At 40.5% G+C, this 20,590-nt stretch overlaps 1 protein-coding gene across 1 annotated transcript in view; it reads right to left on the reverse strand.

Moving 5' to 3' along the window:
* LOC117466655 (nebulin-like) overlaps window positions 1-20,590 on the reverse strand; it is a 110,318-nt gene that overhangs the window by 14,484 nt on the left and 75,244 nt on the right. The window contains 18 exon segments of the mRNA XM_071207100.1: window positions 335-427; window positions 797-889; window positions 2,092-2,184; window positions 2,590-2,694; window positions 3,710-3,814; window positions 4,554-4,658; window positions 5,735-5,848; window positions 6,954-7,064; window positions 8,122-8,232; window positions 9,453-9,557; window positions 10,703-10,807; window positions 13,183-13,287; window positions 14,106-14,219; window positions 16,004-16,093; window positions 16,794-16,898; window positions 18,764-18,865; window positions 19,483-19,593; window positions 20,472-20,582. Of these exon segments, the coding sequence (XP_071063201.1) occupies window positions 335-427; window positions 797-889; window positions 2,092-2,184; window positions 2,590-2,694; window positions 3,710-3,814; window positions 4,554-4,658; window positions 5,735-5,848; window positions 6,954-7,064; window positions 8,122-8,232; window positions 9,453-9,557; window positions 10,703-10,807; window positions 13,183-13,287; window positions 14,106-14,219; window positions 16,004-16,093; window positions 16,794-16,898; window positions 18,764-18,865; window positions 19,483-19,593; window positions 20,472-20,582 (1,878 nt within the window).

Here is a 20,590-nt window from a genome sequence, read left to right on the forward strand (position 1 = left end):
TCAAGGAACCGAGGGATGTAGTAGTTATCGAATAAGTATAAGATGTGCACAGTTATGATTTGCACTGTTGTTGGGGGGAGAGACCGCCCCTTCCATATGAGTGTGTGTGTGCGGCGGGCATGACGGGACGAGTTGTGTTCGTGTGTGGAAAAGTCATACTCAGTGCGGTGAGCGCTGGCTTGATTGATACTGTATCCGTAGCAACCCACGCAATAACTGGAACTGTGTACTGACGTCAGTAAAAAAGGTTTGCCCCCCCCAAGCGCAAATGTCAAACTCCGCCTATGGATAACGGGTGAGGAAGAGGGGGAGGCAGGGTCACTCGGAGGAGTACCGTGCTAATGTTGTGCTGATTGCGTTTAACCCTCTCCATCTCGGGGGTCTCTGCTACTGACGTGCCTTGTTCCACTCCTGTTTTGTATTGAATCTTTGAAAGGAGACACAGAAAGAGTCACACATGGTGGCAACACACTCAAAGGCAGGTTAGGTTTTACTTTAAGGAGGAGGAAATGCCACAAAGTCAGGAATTAAAATACAAAAATCCAAGGAAATGAAGATTTGTTTAGGAAGAAAAGGGGAAGGGGGCATTGTGTTTTTGTGGAAATATGAATTCAAGATACATAAAGTCAGTAAGTGGAGGGATTTATGGAATCTAGTTAGGATGGAGGAGGGGAGACTAGGATTAAAAACCGTGTACGGTAACGTTGTCTAGACTGTTCTATGAGAGGTCAGAGGGGGGTTTGGGGAATGATTTTAAGGGGACAAGATAAGCGTCGTTGAAGTCCTTCTCGTCTACCAAGCTGATATTCTTCTGGGTTTCTCGGACCCTCTTCACCTCGGGCAGATCTGGTATGGACGTGCCTTGACCCAAAGAGTCCTTGTACTGAATCTGCCCATTGCAAAAGTGACACAGAGTAAGACAGAGACAAACAGAAGCACAGTACGGTCGACAGAACACACTGACGAAAACATAGTATGTTTTAGTGGTAGTTGGGTTGGTTGGTAATAAGGAGGATTGTGATACGTTCTGCTTTCAAAATGGATACTTCATTTAGTTGCAATGTAAATCCTACAGAGCCCTCAAAGTCCCTCAGACTCAAATGTGTCATGATGAATAACGATAAATATAGTCCCATATTCTATAGAAATAGGGTCTTAGCACAAACAATGAACGACCCCAGAAGCAAACCAATGGACACAAAGTACTGTACTTGGACAGGTTTGTAAAAGAACAAGTTTCTTCATCAATGTGTTTTTACAAAATGAATAACTCGCAATAAACCTGCAGTTTTCATCCATTTCAATCCAAATTGTCATCACTTTTTGGGTGAAATGTGTCATATTTAGCATATCAATTATCGCTTTCTTGAGGTCCACAGTGACGTAGTAATGATCTAGATCAGGGGTGTCAAACTCAAGGCCCGGGGACCACATCCGGCCGGCGACTTCATTTTATGTGGCCCCGCAAGAGCTTGCAAAGAATGGAATACGTTTATTATACGATTAAATGCCGCTTTACAGAATCAGGTTGCCCATAAACTACATGTCCCACAATGCATCTCGTTTTGTGACATGCGCACTGAAGAGACTTGCAATTATTTTCTTTCAGACGTAGTTAATTACTAAGTCATTATCTTATCCGATAATTATCCAATTCAGAGGCAATAATGTAATATAACACATTATTTTATATATATTATAAATTTATATATATGTATATTTTATATAGTTACAACCGGCCCTTTGAGTGCAACCATAATGCTGATGTGGCCCGCGATGAAATTGAGTTTGACACCCCTGATCTTAACTAGATCATCCTTGAATCGAACTGGACGTTTGTTTACGGAAAAATACAATTAAAATATAATATTTATAGCGCCTTCGTCTACAGTTACCACCAGTGCAGAGGCAAAACTAAATACTTGTGAACTTTGGGGCCTTGTTAAAATCCCGTAATTAGTAAGGAAATGTAATTAGCAGTAAATGGCTAATTGAAGAGATTACATGTCGGGATATGTTATGTTCCTGGTTATTCCTTAAGGAGGGAGTATGGAGGGAGGCTGGATGAAGTAGGGTCGCTCTGAGGAGTACCGTGCTAATGTTGCGCTGGTTGCGTTTAACCCTCTCCATCTCGGGGGTCTCGGATAAGGATGTTCCTCCTCCCAAATCCTCTTTGTACTGAATCTTTACACAGATGAGGAATGAAAGTAGCAACCAGAAGTTAGCCTGATTTCAACTCTTGGTTAATGAGGAAAAGTGGGTTTGAATTCAAAGCTAAACCTGATTTATCGACAAACACACACACACACACAGCAACACAACAAACATATACATCAACATTTAAAGGACACAACAACACGGTATTTCACAACACACAAGCTCTGCTCTAAGAAATGTCACACCATAAGAAGTTAGTTGCTTGAATTAAAATGTTTTCCACAAGATTAAAAAAAATCAGCTTGGTCCAAAGATATCTGGGCTGCATATCAGGGTTTGTTAAATAAAATATTAAGGGAACAAATCAAGAAAAATGTATTTTAAAAAGTGTTATTAGAAAAGATTAAGAAAAAAGTCTGATGGAGTAGATACCAAGCTGTAATTCTTTGTATTCTCTTTAGCACGGAGCATTTCAGGCGTGTCGCTTATAGTAGACACTTTGCCCATTATGTTTTTATGGTCAATCTGGTACTGATGCTACAGAGAGAAAAACAAAAGTGCAGTTAACATGTTTTACAATCGGTCAAAAGAAAAAAGAAGAAAACAGAAAACCAGAAGAGAAACAACTCGTCAATAAGAAGGAACACATCTACCTTAGTTTCTACACTGAGTACTAGACAGCTTCAACCCTCCTATTGTCTTCGTCCCCCCCTTACTTTGGTGATCGCGGTCAAATTTGACCGGTCCTGTTTTAACTGCTATTACATTAACACAAAGACCATTAATCATCACCACATTTCATTTAACAGCCTTTCAAACTGTACATATTGTATCAGAGTACTGGTATACGTGAACAACTGCAGTAAATATACAAAGAACAGACACTGAACATAATGCGTGTGCCAGGTGTGATCCATGTGGGGGAGGGGCACATAAGAGCGGGAAATGTATCAAATTGTTCTGTGTGTGTGTGTTTGTGAGTGCCAGGTGTGATTCACATGGGGGGATGGGCACATAAGGGGGGGAACACACCTAGAGTATGTGTGTGTGTGTGTGTGTGTGTGTGTGTGTGTGTGTGTGTGTGTGTGTGTGTGTGTGTGTGTTTTATCTGATCTGGATGGTTACTAATTCCTTTTCTTTATGGCGGCCATTTTTGCCCGGGAACACCATGGTGTTACAAAGTTGATTAAATCATCCAAAATTCAATGAAAGTGTTGATCAGCCATTTTGTATGTTCAAATGTCTACTGTGAAGGATATCATAAAGCCTTGATGCAATCGAATGTAAATCAAAAAACGTATGATTGATGAAAGTAGTAAATCGGTCAGATTTGACCCGAAGACAGCAGGAGGGTTAAATACAAACACTGACTTTACAACGTTACAGAACACAATACATACGTATAAAGTATTGAAGATAATACTTGTAATCAGACACAGAGCCACAAGACACTGGAAGAACCTCTGACTTCATCATACAGCGGTCAGACACTCGCTGCTGCCCCAGGAGAAACAGGCTTATTAATTCATGCTTATATATATGTTCTACTCACAGTGCTGAAGTTCTTCTGGTTCTCACGGACTCTCTGCATCTCTGGAGTGTCGAACACCGGCACATATTGAGACATGGTCTTTGAAGCCTCCTCTTTGTACTTTTTCTGTTGGGAAAACACAAAAAGCCAAATTGAATTGTTTACTTAATCAAGCAAACGGATTTTAGAAAGAAAGGGAACGTGAGATATTGGGTTAGGATTGTTCAAAACCTCTTGGTCAAAGTTGGGGTTTAGAAGAAGCTAATTGAAAGGAAAGTGGAACATATCCTGAGTATAAAGACAGATGAATCATATTTAGTAAAGACATGTTAATTAAAGGGAGAACTTATTTGAATAGCTTAGTTAGAATTGGGTCTAAGAGACATTTAATGGTTTAGAAGAATACATGGTTGCAGATAGCTGTTGGAGGTCTATGGGAGAAAAGCAGAGTTAATAACTATCTGGTGTTGTATCAGATTTTTAATTCTGGTGGTGGGAGATAACTCCGTACCGAAGAGCATGCGGTGGTTCATTGGAACGCCATTTCCTTAAAAGTGGTCTCGACTTTTGAAAACACACATTCCTGTTCTCACCTTTTGCCTGAAACGATATATTTTTAGTGCCATTCTCTATAAGCCCCCTACCAAAAATGCCATGTATTTTCTAAATATCTAGCAAAAAATATATATATATACAGTATATATTATTAACCTGCATGTGACACCAGAGAGGAAGCTAGTTGGCCGTCTATTAAAACTGACTTCTTATTTCAGTTTGTGTTGTCGGATATGAAAATGTTTGAGCACAAACAATGAAAAGGGGAGTTTGTTTTATTTACTCACTTTACATTTGGGATTTAATGTACCTGGCTGATGATGATCTTCATCTGCTGAGCATGGATGATCTCCGGGGTGTCGATGACACTCGTGAAGCTCGCCCTGTCCATCTCAGCGGTGTGCTTGTACTTATTCTGATGGACAGAAAACATCAGTCAACACCAGCGATGGCAAAAGTACACACATCCTTTACTCAAGTAGAAGTACAGATACTCGTGTTTAAAAATACTCTGGTAAAAGTAGAAGTACTGACTAAACTCAAGTAAAAGTTTGACATAATTACTCTGTAGCTATGTCAGTTTGACAATAAAGAACCTTGAACTCTTGAAAAGTTCAGGTATTTGTGTTCAACATGTGAGAAGTAGAAAGTACAGGTATTTGTGTTCAACATGTAAGAAGTAGAAAGTACAGGTATTTGGGTTCAACATGTAAGAAGTAGAAAGTACAGGTATTTGTGTTCAACATGTAAGAAGTAGAAAGTACAGGTATTTGGGTTCAACATGTAAGAAGTAGAAAGTACAGGTATTTGTGTTCAACATGTAAGAAGTAGAAAGTACAGGTATTTGAGTTCAACTTGTAAGAAGTAGAAAGTACAGGTATTTGTGTTCAACATGTAAGAAGTAGAAAGTACAGGTATTTGAGTTCAACTTGTAAGAAGTAGAAAGTACAGGTATTTGTGTTCAACATGTAAGAAGTAGAAAGTACAGGTATTTGTGTTCAACATGTAAGAAGTAGAAAGTACAGGTATTTGTGTTCAACATGTAAGAAGTAGAAAGTACAGGTATTTGAGTTCAACTTGTAAGAAGTAGAAAGTACAGGTATTTGTGTTCAACATGTAAGAAGTAGAAAGTACAGGTATTTGAGTTCAACTTGTAAGAAGTAGAAAGTACAGGTATTTGTGTTCAACATGTAAGAAGTAGAAAGTACAGGTATTTGAGTTCAACGTGTAAGAAGTAGAAAGTACAGGTATTTGGGTTCAAAATGTAAGAAGTAGAAAGTACAGGTATTTGTGTTCAAAATGTAAGAAGTAAAAGTAAAAAAGTCATCAGAAAAATAAGTAGTGGAGTAAAGTACTGATACCAGAACAATGTACTTAAGTACAGTAACGAAGTATTTGTACTCCACTACTTCCCACCTCTGCTCAACACAGACATACAAACACTAGATGTGCTCTCTGAAATGTTTTCTAAATATTCAGTCTGATTCCCACCTGACTGAGGATGTCAGTAGCGTTCTTCGCCCTCATGAAGTCAGGGGTGTCTGTCGCCAAAGCCATCATCCCCCTGCCCTTAATATCAGTTTCCAGCGACTTCTTGTACTCTCTCTGTAAATATAACAGGCAACAAAGTGTTACATAAAAGCTCTGTGTTTGCAAAAAGCAGATATGAAAGTGTTACTCATTCACACTCAGTGGGGCTGCAAAACCAAAGGTCTAGGGGAATGGTGAATAAAGAAGAGTTAGAGGCAATTAGGATTTTTAAAGAGGTCAATTGGACAGCAGATTGGGTGTCCCACTCAAAACTGGAGGAAAAAAGGAGTTAAGGACAGTGTGTTAAAGCAGGATTAGGCATTTTAAATAAACTCATTTATGGACATGCTTTTATTTTGAAGGAGAGGTAAGCGCTGTTGATAGGACGTTGTTGTTGCTATGGAAACAACGTGACGGAGATTAACGGAGAAAAAGTCATATCTACATATAAAGACGGAGAAAGTAAACGATAAAGTTTATGGTTAAGTGTTAGCACCCCCCGAAGAGGCACAAGCTCTTACGTTGATATTGGAGAATTCAATAAATTCAATTTGGCAGCCGCAGTGCAACGCGGCAACAAAATAAACGAAAACAAACAAATACAAATATCCGAATAACGAAATTGAAACCTGAATATTACTCCAACGAACGAATATTCGGATATTCGGGATATACAGTCCTAAAAAGCACGGAGAGCATATCTCAACAAATAATGAACTTCAGTTGAAGATGGGCTTTGATGCAATCTTGATCAAAACATTGTATTACTATATTTTACAATAGATGAAGCATTGTTCTGGCTTCCTCTGTATTGCAGGTGCTTGTCTATCTACGTACACGTGCTGTGAATTGAGAAAAAGTACTTTCATAAAAAACTAACTGTGCTTTGAATCGATTTAAAGTTGACTTTTGAAATGTTTACAACACACAAGTATAAGAGAACATCGTGGGAACATCAAACGGGGTGAAGGTGAATTTCAGGAAGAGAACATTTTATGGAAATAAAAGAAAAGGAGAGTGCTGGGAAAGTTAGTGAAGTCATGAAGCGAAGGGGTCAAACCCAGCAGTCGCCCTTTTTAGTGTGAGGGTGAAGCTTAGTTAAGGGGAAAGGGTTCAGCAGATGGATTGTGGGAAGGCACTCGTTGAGAGACGGTCTCCATCTCCTCTCAGTCGGTCGTACCTCACTTAGGATATGAGTGGCATTCCTTGCTCTCAAAAGCTCCGGAGTTTCCTCCAGTAAAGTTAGCCCTTTACCCTTCACTCCCTCTTCTAGATCCCTCCTGTACTCTTTCTACAGGACGGAAGAAGAACAGAGACAATGCGAGAAGGGCAAACAGGCAGGCAGGCCGAAGCATACAGACAGACAGAGCTCAAAGTCACCACACTTCCGATAGAAACAAAGAGATTAGGTCTAATGTATCATTCTTAAACACTGAATATTGTATTGGAGATATTGGTGACTTTGGCAAGAAACCTGATCAAAGAAAATGTGAACCACATTTTGTCATACAGACGATGAAACAAACAGCATTTCACTTTCATTGAATGATGTGATTGCATGCATAACATTAAGCTGTTAGTCGTCTTCTGATTGGGAAATTAGGATAACAAGATGCAAATGGCCACACTTAACACCAACTATACTAAACTATGCCGTGGATAGAGATACAATACATTGATGAATTAAATGGACCCATTTTTGTGTTTAGTGGTTCTACTGTCTTCATGCTTTAATGTTCAAAAAGCTCTTCTCATACTGCCTGTGCTGCAGCACCTCTTTTCACCCTCTGTCTGAAACCAGAGCCCAGTCTGCTCTGATTGGTTAGCTGGCCGGCTCTAATGTGATTGGTCAACTACTTAGACTCGTCCCACCCCTTAGCCTATCACGTACAATGTGTTGTAGTAAAGTACTACGCGAGCCAATAGAAGCGCAAGTGGTCAAAATTCTGTTTTTTTGTTTCGTAAGATAGTAACATTCCTATATGAATGTTACTATCTTACGAAACAAAAAAACTGAATTTTCCTGAATACAAGTTGGAGTCAAAAACGAAATGATTTTAGCCTTTGAAGACCATTTACATGCACTAAAATCTATACAACACACTACAGGAAATGGAAAATCCTAAAAAAGCCTAATTGGGCCTCTTTAAAGCTGTGCAGTGAATCATGCAAACAGACTAAAACCTAACAGCGGGATGAACCTGCAAGAAGTCAAGAAAAAGGGAAGCACTCGTAGGAGTAAATAGTAACAAGTGTTGGAGATGAAGAGGGGCCGTGGTTGTGATACAGTCTTAGTATGATTATAAAGAATGGGTGAGCTTGTCAGGAACAAGGCGTCCTTTAGTTACCTCGCTCATTATTTGGGTGGCGTGCCTGACATGTGTCATGGCAGGAGTCACCTCGAGCGATGAGAGGTTTCTGCCCCTCATGTTCTCCTCAAAGTCCTTCTTATAGTCTTTCTATTGGCAGCAAAGACAAGACAAGGCACAGACAGACAGAGCTTACAACATGCAGCAGTGCAGGTTCACAATGCAGAAGTTACCTCTCTCTGGTCAGCAACGCCGGCCAGACGATGATACAAATCCCGTATTAGAAGTCTTTAGTACTTGTGCTTGTGTACGAGTGCATTTGGAGCAGATCTAAATCCATCGGTGGGCGCTTAACTTCCTGGTTTATCGATCTTGCTGATTTATTATAAGCATATCTGCCTATCTTTACGTCTCTAAGTTCATCTGGAACTCATTGATCTGAACATATACTTGCATTTCATATATTTAGCATTCCACCAGGGCTGCAGACTAAGAAATGAAACCGCTATTCTCTAATATGTGTACCCAGTTTCGAGCCACCATAGTGATTTAGTTGTAACAACACAAACATTCGGACTAACTGGACCTGAAGGGGATTTTTTTAATCATTTTTATGTGTTCTGGCCTCATTTACAAGCAAAGAACATGTCTCAATCACTGAAAAATGTACGTTTAACGTCACCTCCAACTGTTTATTTTACACCAAAAATGATCTTTCAATATATGCGATGTACATGTACTCTTAATGTATATCCATGGTCGACAAATGAACAATAATAACGCCTATTTCTGAGTGCCAAAACCCTGGAAGGGCCCCACGTGGCGCCGGGTCTGAGTGTAGGAGGCGTCTAATGTCAGGAAAGCAGCTCTCAGGTTTGAACTAATTAAATTATCAGTAGGAATCTTTATAAACAAAGACAAACCTATACTTTACCTTTGCCACTGCTGCATCCTGGGAGTAACTATAACACTCTCAACTTATATACACAGTATTAGAAGACAACAAAATGCCTGCATTGCATACATTTAAACACATTTACACTGCCTTCTCCCAGTTTATTTAAGGTATAAGAAATGCCGAGGGACTAAATGTATCGTGTCTGAAATCAACATTGTCCCTAATATCCACTGACACAACATCTTGATGAAATAAACGAATGAAGGCACTGTAAATGTTTTTCCAAACGTCTCGTCCAACTTAAAACATTAGCGGGACATTCAACAAGCTGTGGCGTATCATCATTTAAAGACTCATCAGGATACAAGTTAATATATACTGTAGAGCAGCAGGCATTCAGGAGTCTCCAGACTGAGAGAAGCCTGTCAAAAGAAGTGTGCCATTTGAACCACAGAAGAGACGGATTGTTTACCTGGCTCTGCATCTGCTGAGCTTCCTTATTCGTCACATATGTCGGCGTCTCAAAGTCCAGCATGGCCTTTCCCTTCTCCTTCTCATACTTCTCCTTGTACTTCACCTGGACAGCAGCAGCACATATAACGGAGACACGTAGTATAAGTTAGGGCTTGCATTCATTTCAGTATGCTACAAATACCGCCTTACCTGAAAGCGTGAAATACATTTAAATAGATACATATCTCAAAAATGAATACGAGTTTAACGATGTGAAGACATATCGTGATAAGGCATTTTTTGTATGATTGAATCTTATACCGAAAAGGCATTATTTGGGAACTTGTGGCTACCAGGAATGAAGACTAACACATTATGAAGTCTAAAACATGACACCATAAAATGCAAAATGGGTAAACAGTAACAGTAAACATACACTAACTTAATGATACAGCTTGCAAACCACTAGTATTGTCCTTTAAATAATGAAAACACGTTTTAAAAAATGATTAAATCAGTCTGTAATCGACACCTTTAGACGTTTAAATGATAAGAAATCTTGTTTGAGTTGCAGGACTTTGAGTTGTGTCTCATTTCAAATGCCTTGTATGTGTAAGGCAGGGGTGTCAAATTCAATGTCATCGCGGGCCACATCAGCATTATGGTTGCACTCAAAGGGTTGTAACTATATAAAATATACATATATATAAATATATAATATATATAAAATAATGTGTTATATTACATTATTGCCTCTGAATTGGATTATTATCGGATAGGATAATGACTTAGTAATTAACTACGTCTGAAAGCAAATAATTGCAAGTCTCTTCAGTGCGCATGTCACAAAACGAGATGCATTGTGGGACATGTAGTTTATGGGCAACCTGATTCTGTAAAGCGGCATTTAATCGTATAATAAACGTATTACATTCTTTGCACGCTCTTGCGGGGCCACATAAAATGAAGTCGCGGGCCGGATGTGGCCCCCGGGCCTTGAGTTTGACACCCCTGGTGTAAGGGAACATATGCAATATAACACTCAAATGTTACCATGTATTATATCAGTATACATGTTTGCGTGTTGCCAAGTTAGCAACTTCAATTATTAACACATATGTGCAGAAACCCTCTTCTGTGTGTGCAGGAATTGAAGCTATCGCGATTCCTTTGACAGTGGACATTGTAAACAGTTTGAACCCACAGCAGTGTTTTTTATTTTGGGAGGGAGGGGTGTTTGTTGCCCCCCCTAAAGTCAGTTTCACTTACGTTGCTCTGGAGCTCAGTGGCCTCCTTGTGATGAAGCGATTCTGGTGTGTCAGCAATCATGTGGTAGTGACCCTTACTCTCCTCAAATTTCTTCTTGTAGCAGTACTAAGAGGGGGGGGGGGGGGGGGGATTCCCAATCATGTAAAACAGCTCAGTACAGGAAGTGGGGAAAAAAGCGTTTTGTCTGCCGTTTACTCCCATCCATTACATAGTTACAACAACGTCTCATACTTAATGACAGAATCAAATAGTAGCATTACAACTTCAAAAAAGAGCAACGTCAAAATACATGACATGCTGAGAAAGCAACGAGGGAGACTGAGGATGGAAGTTAGGGCTGCACAGTTTGAATAAAACGACTTTTGCAATATAATTCCCAATATCAAAGAGACTGGTCATTTTTGCGTCATTATTATCCGTACAAAATGTGTTAACATTTTAACATAATCTGTACGAAACAAACCATTTTTTTAAAAGTCTGTCGAATACACTTTGTGACATATCACAATACTTAATCCGAAATTATATTTTTACATATTTTTACAATAACTTTACCTCCTGGCCGCGATTGGGATTTTCCACTCGGCCATAGAGTTTCTGTTAATTGTGCAGCCCTAAAAGGTAGTAACTATATTATGAATGGTCGATAATCGATGGAGGAAGAGGGGGGATTGTGTTAAGTGATCATTAATGAGAGTTTGGTACAAACTAGGAGGAAAAACACGAAATGGGAGGAGTAAAGGAGTTTAGATTAAAAGGAAAGGGATAGTATGGGAGGTTCAAAAGGTAAAAAGGGTGAGAAGGGTCACTACCAGATGAGGTCAGAGGTCAGAGGATGTTTAGGAGATGGAGTTAAGTTCATGAGATGCATGTAGACGATTAATGTGCCGTGAGGCGATGGAAACACTGAGTTCAGACGCGTTTCAGTGCAGAGGAAACCAGAGGTGGCAGAAGTACACACATCCTTTACTCAAGTAGAAGTACAGATACTCGTGTTTAAAAATACTCTGGTGAAAGTAGAAGTACTGACTAAACTTCTTTACTCAAGTAAAAGTAAAGAGGCTTTGAAGTGTACTTCAGTAGAAAGTACCCATAGCTAGCAGCTGTTTTAAAGAGTACCTGACCTCCCTTTATATCAATAGAACAATAATGTCATTGTTAGCTAATGAATGTTTCCATGCTGAACAACGGCAACGTTTCCATTGGTCCCTCTTCTTTAGAGAAGACCAGGAAGTGATGGATACACGGATCGTGTTCCAATCAATAGGCACGCAGTGACTCTAAAGAATAATCAGGCATGAAAACGGGTCAGGGGTGAAAACGGTGAGAAGGATATTATCCCTCTAGGGGGGTCCGGGGGCATGCTCCCCCGGAAGAACATTTTGAATATTCCATATTTTAAAGCATCAATCTGATGCATTTTGAGATGCATTTTTTTGCCAACTTGGGGAGAGATGGAGAAACTTAACTTCAGCCATGAGTCAAAAATATTATGACCTCCTTACTAAGTATTAATGATCATGCCACCAGACACACATTCAGACTAAAGGAACCAGCTGTTTGGAAAATGTGAGAAGTAGAAAGTACAGGTATTTGTGTTCAGCATGTAAGAAGTAGAAAGTACAGGTATTTGAGTTCAACATGTAAGAAGTAGAAAGTACAGGTATTTGTGTTCAACATGTAAGAAGTAGAAAGTACAGGTATTTGTGTTCAACATGTAAGAAGTAGAAAGTACAGGTATTTGGGTTCAACATGTGAGAAGTAGAAAGTACAGGTATTTGAGTTCAACATGTAAGAAGTAGAAAGTACAGGTATTTGTGTTCAACATGTAAGAAGTAGAAAGTACAGGTATTTGGGTTCAACATGTAAGAAGTAGAAAGTACAGGTATTTGGGTTCAACATGTAAGAAGTAGAAAGTACAGGTATTTGTGTTCAACATGTAAGAAGTAGAAAGTACAGGTATTTGTGTTCAACATGTAAGAAGTAGAAAGTACAGGTATTTGGGTTCAACATGTAAGAAGTAGAAAGTACAGGTATTTGGGTTCAACATGTAAGAAGTAGAAAGTACAGGTATTTGTGTTCAACATGTAAGAAGTAGAAAGTACAGGTATTTGTGTTCAACATGTCAGAAGTAGAAAGTACAGGTATTTGAGTTCAACATGTAAGAAGTAGAAAGTACAGGTATTTGTGTTCAACATGTAAGAAGTAGAAAGTACAGGTATTTGAGTTCAACATGTCAGAAGTAGAAAGTACAGGTATTTGTGTTCAACATGTAAGAAGTCAAAGTAAAAAGTCGTCAGATCAATAAGTAGTGGAGTAAAGTATTGATACCAGAAAAATGTGTACAGTAACGAAGTATTTGTACTCCACTACTTCCCACCTCTGGAGGAAACACTGAACTGAACTCATGCATATGCTTCCTGGGTTTTGGGGTTTTGGGGGGGGGGGGGGTGAGAGGGTTAGAGGAGGGTGGGTCTTACGGTGCTGGACAGTTTGCTGGTGCTCAGGTTGTGCTGCATGGACAGAGACTCCGCCATGTCGGTCACAGGCTTGTGGAGCTTCTTCAAGTCTGTCTTGTACTTCACCTGCAGACAGAGTTAGCAGACATTATAATAACTCAATATGGGGTTTCTTTGTATTTGGTATGTAGGGTAATTAGATTATGGAAGAAAGTGAGTGAATACTTGCTACGTGATAAAGGCTTTTGTTTTATAAAATGTAGGAATACAATTAATAAATTACGAGTCTCCAGTTTTCTACTAGTGGTAGTAAAAGGTAATGAAAGATCTAAAGAATTACGGAGAAATAAACTATGATATTCTCTGAGAAAAATTTTATTTAGTTTATTTTTTTTTTTCGAGCGTGTAAAACCAAAGAAAATACAAATGAAACAAAAGATGATACAGACATGATACAGTACTATACAAATGAATGCAATAACAAAACGAAATATTTAATTAATAATTGAATAATCTGTAGTGTCATTGTCTGATATCAATAAACAACAAAGCTTTAGCTAATTACACGTCCGACATTTAATTTTTCTGTCTTACATTTTTTTCAGGTAAATGTATCATTTAAATGTCAGAGATTATCTGAGTTTTGTTTCCTGTTAATTTACAAAAATGCCCTAAATCTGAAATATTCTTAATTCATTATTTAGTAAAACATTGATATTGTTAATAATTTTAGTAACATTTTACGGGAAAAAAAACGTTGATTATATTAAGGTTATACATTTACAAAAAAAAACGTCATAAATTTAGGAGAAATACACTTGAATATTCTCTTAGATTTCAAATTCAAGTCAACTTTTGTCACTACTCTAACCTGTGTCTTGGTGTGATTGACAGAATAAGGGCCGTGTGTCTTGAAAAATGAAACTCCAGATCGATGCACTCACCTCACTAGCCAGCACGGTGGCATCCTTCAGCGTCTGGTAAATCTTACTGTTCTGCAGGTCATACTGCTGTTTCCTTCCCTTCATCTCCTTGTCAAACTTCTCCTTGTATTTCAACTATTAGAGGCGGATAGATGTTTAAAGTCAGCGTAGGAGGTGACAGATTTAAAAACAGAAAACCAGCAGGAGATTGACAGACTCCATCCCACTGAAAACATTTGAAAAGACAACAAAAAGTGTATAAAAAGGGACTTAGCTTCCTTTCTTTTTAAAGGGTTTGCTTTTCAATATTAACACTCAAATTGTATCCCTTGTTATACACGGGAAAAACGACAGTGTTTCCTATAAACATGTGGTCTCATGCATGAAGACATTTCCCCTTTTGGTTTCAGAAATCCTCGTCTCTATGGGTGTGTTCACATCCGCAGTTTGGTTTCAGAGAGAAGAGATCATCCTACTTAGCATGTGTTTCATACAACAGAAAGCGGTCACGTGAGGGGTGCTTCTGAATAAAACCAAACAGGTCGTCTGTGGAGACATCCAGAGACTTTGTTTCGAGCGTCTGAGCTGACTTGGCTACAGTTCACACTAGAAAGCATCTCGAATGAGCCTCAAGGGACAATTTGTAAACTTCAAGTCTGGCGCGTTTCCACGGCAGCGGGTAGCTCGCGTTAAGCGTGCCAAGCCGTGCCGGGCCCGTTTTTGGTTGCGCTGCCACTTGGCCTAGTTTTGGCCCGGGGCTACTTTTTCACCTTTTTTCTGGCCCGACTAAATCGTGGTTCTAGGGCCAGGAACAACCAAGCTGAGTCGGGCTGAGCATGCTAAACTAGAGAGAGAGTCGCTGGCAAGGGGGCTACAACTACAACAAGATGAACATATTTCACTGATCTAATTGTAATACACGTTTCAAAATGATGCCGAAGTAACAACATACTGATACCGGTTAGTAAAAACCATGAATTAATGCTTTGACAAGTCTGCAGACAGACGGCAGGCGAAGAACCCTTTAAAAATGCGTGTTTTCTGAATGTAGCTTGGCTAAGCTAACGCAGTATATGCTCCGACCGTCTACACTCACAGCAACGGCCTACAGACATAAATAAAGCAGCGACTGTATTCTCTATGACACAGGCAGTCTGTGGTTTGTACTTGTTTAGCTTTCGTCCAGTTTCTGAACAGATATGAGGAGCTGTGAGCTCTGAGGGCTAACAGCTAACGGCTGTGTTGTTTTTTGGGGCGCCCATTGAAGATGACGTCACGGCTCCGCCTACACTGCGTTACTATAGTAACTGCCCTAGTCCCTAAACTGTAATGGAAGCGCAGCATTAAAGTGAGCCGGGCCTAACAAGGCCTAACCAAACCGAGGCCTGCAGTGGAAACGCGCCATAGTCGGACCACCTAAGATGCATTGCAGTGTGAACAAAGCCTGATTCCGCTTGTGAGAAACATAAATAGTGTTTCAGAGGACGCCTGAATTGTTCTCCGGATAGACGGTGACACAAATCAGTATCCTTAAAACAACGTCTTAGATAAAACATGTGTAAATCCAGCAGAAAAACATAATTAAATTAAGACTTTTGTAAACTTGAACCCACGTTTAATACATTTCAAACTGCCCTCTTGGTTCCAGATCAACACGTAGGATATTGGGACTACTGGATTAACACATATTTCGTGGACTAATTTAGATCTTAAAATGTGGAGCAAAGATACAGTAGGTGTACAGTAGTGCTACCAGTGCAACAAGTGCAGTGATGACACACTTCACAGCTTATGGGGGAAACACAAGTGCAGAGGGTGCAGAGAAAGCCAAAACACAACGAGGTGGATATGAAGTGAACAGAAAGAGGGGACAGACAGAGAGTAGCAGCCCGTCAGGTTCTGGGCATGAACCTCCTTACATCACTAGTCACGGCACTCATTTTCTTAATGTGGCGCATCTGGGGGGTATCATAGGAAGCTGCTCCGTGGGAGGAGGGCTTGGCCTCCACCTACAAAGCGCAGCGAGATGGAGGGATGAGAAACACACAGACCAGGACGGCATGGAAGAGGAAAGAGATGAGGAGTAGAAGTGAAGAAGGATGGAGGGAGAGGACAGGTTTAAAGATGGAGGACATGTACAATGAGATGAGCAGTTACGCATGTACTTTCATGGAGTCACAACGACAGATTAACACATGTATAAATACTGCGGGGTGGCAGAGAAAGCTTTGCTGGATGAGCGGATAGTTTCATCGTTAAGTTCGCAAAGCCTCGGCATTACTAGTGTGCACATATTAGCATACGGAGGCTAACATGACACCCAGACGGAAGACCTCTGCTCGGGTTAAAGGCTTCCTTCTGTGATGCAAAGGATGGTGTTAACGCTTTAATACATCCTAATGCATGAGTTTAATAATAATGAAATGTAACTTTTAACAAAGTGGGATCCTGACAGATGACAGATGTTATACTGTGATGATGCTATGTGTGAGAAGAACAGGTGGTGTACTTCAAGTGTGTTATGACTACAGGAAGAGATGGAGGAAGATAAACAAGTTGCCTGGAGGCTACTTGCAAGTATTAAAACAGCAGCTCTAACAACTCTCCAAATTGCAAAGACGCAATTTTTTATAATGAAATAACCAAGATATATGAGGGGAAGTAGTGGGGAAGCAGCGGCCCAGGGTTTCCTTGGGCAGATGGTTGTACCTGGCTGGTCAGCTTGGACACCTCGGTGGCCAGAGCGATGTCTGGGCGGTACGCCAGAGATCCTCCCCGGCTGGCCGCCTCACGGGCCTTATCACGGTAACCAACCTGGCGACAACAAAACCAAGTGTCAAGAATCAGTGGCCAAGTAGAGGAGCTACAGCGGGGTCTTTACTGCTACATCTGGCTTCAGAGATGGCGGGCTTACACTTAGGTATTGTGATGTTGATATACAGATATAGACGATTCATGTGAAGACATATCACCATAGGAATACATATGTAATAATATTGTGTAAATGTTCTTCCTTTACTGTTCTCCCTCTGTCTGCTTCCACACACACATGAGAGTAATTCGAGTGTCAAAAGAGATAAAACACAACAATATATCTTTCTTAAAATATTTTTGCCATAATAATCATAAAGTGAAAATCTGAGTTTGTAATTATTAAAGTTTAGGGAATATATTAGGCTCTTCATGGTTAACCGTGGAAGTGAATATCCACCTCGTGCACGATGAGATTTAGCTTATTGCTGCCTTTCTATGTGCAGCTTTAAAGGCCCCATGCTGTTCTTCATCAACATATCACAGGTCTCAGATATATACAGAGCCTGTCTCTGATTGGCTGAAACACCAAACAGATCATTGCAGCATTACCCATAATCCCCTCTGTTTCAGCCCTGTTTCCAAAGTGCTGATTCTCTGGCTGTTACTTTAGATGAAAATAAGGAGCCCCTCCCCACGCCCCTCTGAGAGAGACTTGGTTACAAAGAACTCAATGGTGCTCTAGAGGAGATTCAGGTGGTAAGGGGGGGGGGGGGGTACCTTGGTTGCTGATTGGCTAATGGTCACACAAGACAACACATCGTTATGACATCATAAAGTGGACAAAATCTGATCAGCTCATTTTCAGACAGGTTTTTATAGAAATGGATCAAAAAGAGAGAAAATCTTTGTTCCTGAAACTTTCAGAGTCTCTTTCCACAGAGGGGACACATGTTGATGTAGAAGAGACATGAAGAAGAGGGGACACATGTTGATGTAGAAGAGACATGAAGAAGAGGGGACACATGTTGATGTAGAAGAGACATGAAGAAGAGGGGACACATGTAGATGTAGAAGAGACATGAAGAAGAGGGGACACATGTTGATGTAGAAGAGACATGAAGAAGAGGGGACACATGTTGATGTAGAAGAGACATGAAGAAGAGGGGACACATGTTGATGTAGAAGAGACATGAAGAAGAGGGGACACATGTTGATGTAGAAGAGACATGAAGAAGAGGGGACACATGTTGATGTAGAAGAGACATGGAGAAGAGGGGACACATGTTGATGTAGAAGAGATGTGAAGAAGAGGGGACACATGTTGATGTAGAAGAGACATGAAGAAGAGGGGACACATGTTGATGTAGAAGAGACGTGAAGAAGAGGGGACACATGTTGATGTAGAAGAGACATGAAGAAGAGGGGACACATGTTGATGTAGAAGAGACATGGAGAAGAGGGGACACATGTTGATGTAGAAGAGATGTGAAGAAGAGGGGACACATGTTGATGTAGAAGAGACATGAAGAAGAGGGGACACATGTTGATGTAGAAGAGACGTGAAGAAGAGGGGACACATGTTGATGTAGAAGAGACGTGAAGAAGAGGGGACACATGTTGATGTAGAAGAGACATGGAGAAGAGGGGACACATGTTGATGTAGAAGAGACATGGAGAAGAGGGGACACATGTTGATGTAGAAGAGACACGAAGAAGAGGGGACACATGTTGATGTAGAAGAGACATGGAGAAGAGGGGACACATGTTGATGTAGAAGAGACACGGAGAAGAGGGGACACATGTTGATGTAGAAGAGACATGGAGAAGAGGGGACACATGTTGATGTAGAAGAGACATGGAGAAGAGGGGACACATGTTGACCTTTAAGTATTGAACCTCCAGTACATGCTCATTGAATTGCTCACTTCACTGATCAGCTTGGCAGCCTGGGTCGCCTTCCTGATGTCGGGACGGTCGGCCACGCTCGTGTAGTGCAGGTTGGCTTTGGCATCCTTCTTGTATTGAATCTGAAGGGTAGGAAGGCAGAACATCAGACACGATACAACGAGGCACCAGAACATGTGAAAGGATTGGAAACGTGAAGATTCATCCACTAAGACAGTTACACACCGGAACATTCATCTGTTTGCAACTTATATCAATATTCCAATTACTTGTATAAAGACTATTCTGCACTATTTCTATTTTATTTTATTTGTATTTACTTGCACTATTTTATCAGTTTTATCGTGTTGCACTGTTGGAGGAGCCTGTGACCTCAGATTTTCATTCATATATCCACACTGTAGCTGTGCAAGTAAGCAAGTAAGTCAAATGTATTTATAAAGCGTCAGAGTCAAGTGCTGGAGAAAGCATTCAAACTTCACACGAATGAAGAAGTGCTAAAAACGCAATACATTGTGAAAAACAATAAAAACACAATAATGTACACATGATTAATAATAAAAGCCTCGCATCTTGAAATGCTGTCCATAAAATGTTATTTAGCACTTTTGGGGATTACTATACTAAAATGTTCTTACATCACGTATGAGCGTTTTCAGTCTGTGGCGATAAGTATGGTTTTATTGTCTCGTGCTTTTACATTAGTTTTTTGGTCCTATGGGTTCTTTGGATTACTCACGTTGCTCTGGCTCTTGGCGACTCCCATGGCGTGCTGAACTTCAGGCGGAACGACCATGTTGTTGTAAACAGACTTGCCCTTATCCTTCTCAAACTTCGCTTTGTACAGTTTCTGCAAGGAAGGAAAGGAATGTCAAAATACTCCAGATGGTAGGTAGGTAGGTAGGTAGGAAGGAAGGAAGGAAGGTAGGTAGGTAGGTAGGTAGGTAGGTAGGTAGGTAGGAAGGAAGGAAGGAAGGAAGGAAGGTAGGTAGGTAGGTAGGTAGGTAGGTAGGAAGGAAGGAAGGTAGGAAGGAAAGAAGGTAGGAAGGAAGGTAGGTAGGAAGGAAGGAAGGAAGGTAGGAAGGAAGGTAGGTAGGTAGGTAGGTAGGAAGGTAGGAAGGAAGGAAGGAAGGTAGGTAGGTAGGTAGGTAGGTAGGTAGGTAGGTAGGTAGGTAGGAAGGTAGGTAGGTAGGTAGGTAGGTAGGTAGGTAGGTAGGTAGGTAGGTAGGTAGGTAGGTAGGTAGGTAGGTAGGTAGGAAGGTAGGTAGGAAGGAAGGAAGGTAGGTAGGTAGGTAGGTAGGTAGGTAGGTAGGTAGGAAGGTAGGTAGGTAGGAAGGAAGGAAGGAAGGTAGGTAGGTAGGTAGGTAGGAAGGAAGGTAGGAAGGAAGGTAGGTAGGTAGGTAGGAAGGAAGGTAGGTAGGTAGGAAGGAAGGAAGGTAGGAAGGAAGGTAAGTAGGAAGGAAGGAAGGAAGGTAGGTAGGTAGGTAGGTAGGTAGGTAGGTAGGTAGGTAGGTAGGTAGGTAGGTAGGTAGGTAGGTAGGTAGGTAGGTAGGTAGGTAGGTAGGTAGGTAGGTAGGTAAAAACACAAGGCAATGTACACAAGAGAAATTAAGACACAGAAATAAACAGTCCAAAATATATATGTATATATATATATATATATATATATATATGTATATATAAACATGTGGAAAATATAAATAATAAATGAATGTGAGGAAGTTGTACCCCGCTGATAAGCTTGTTGATCTCCTTGCTGTGGACGGTGTCACGGGTCTCAGACAGCGTGGTGAACGAGCCGGACTGCATGTCCTTCTTACTCGCCTCCTTGTATTTGCTCTGAGGAT

Source organism: Pseudochaenichthys georgianus, chromosome 21 (genome assembly GCF_902827115.2).
Source record: "Pseudochaenichthys georgianus chromosome 21, fPseGeo1.2, whole genome shotgun sequence".
NCBI lineage: Eukaryota > Metazoa > Chordata > Actinopteri > Perciformes > Channichthyidae > Pseudochaenichthys > Pseudochaenichthys georgianus.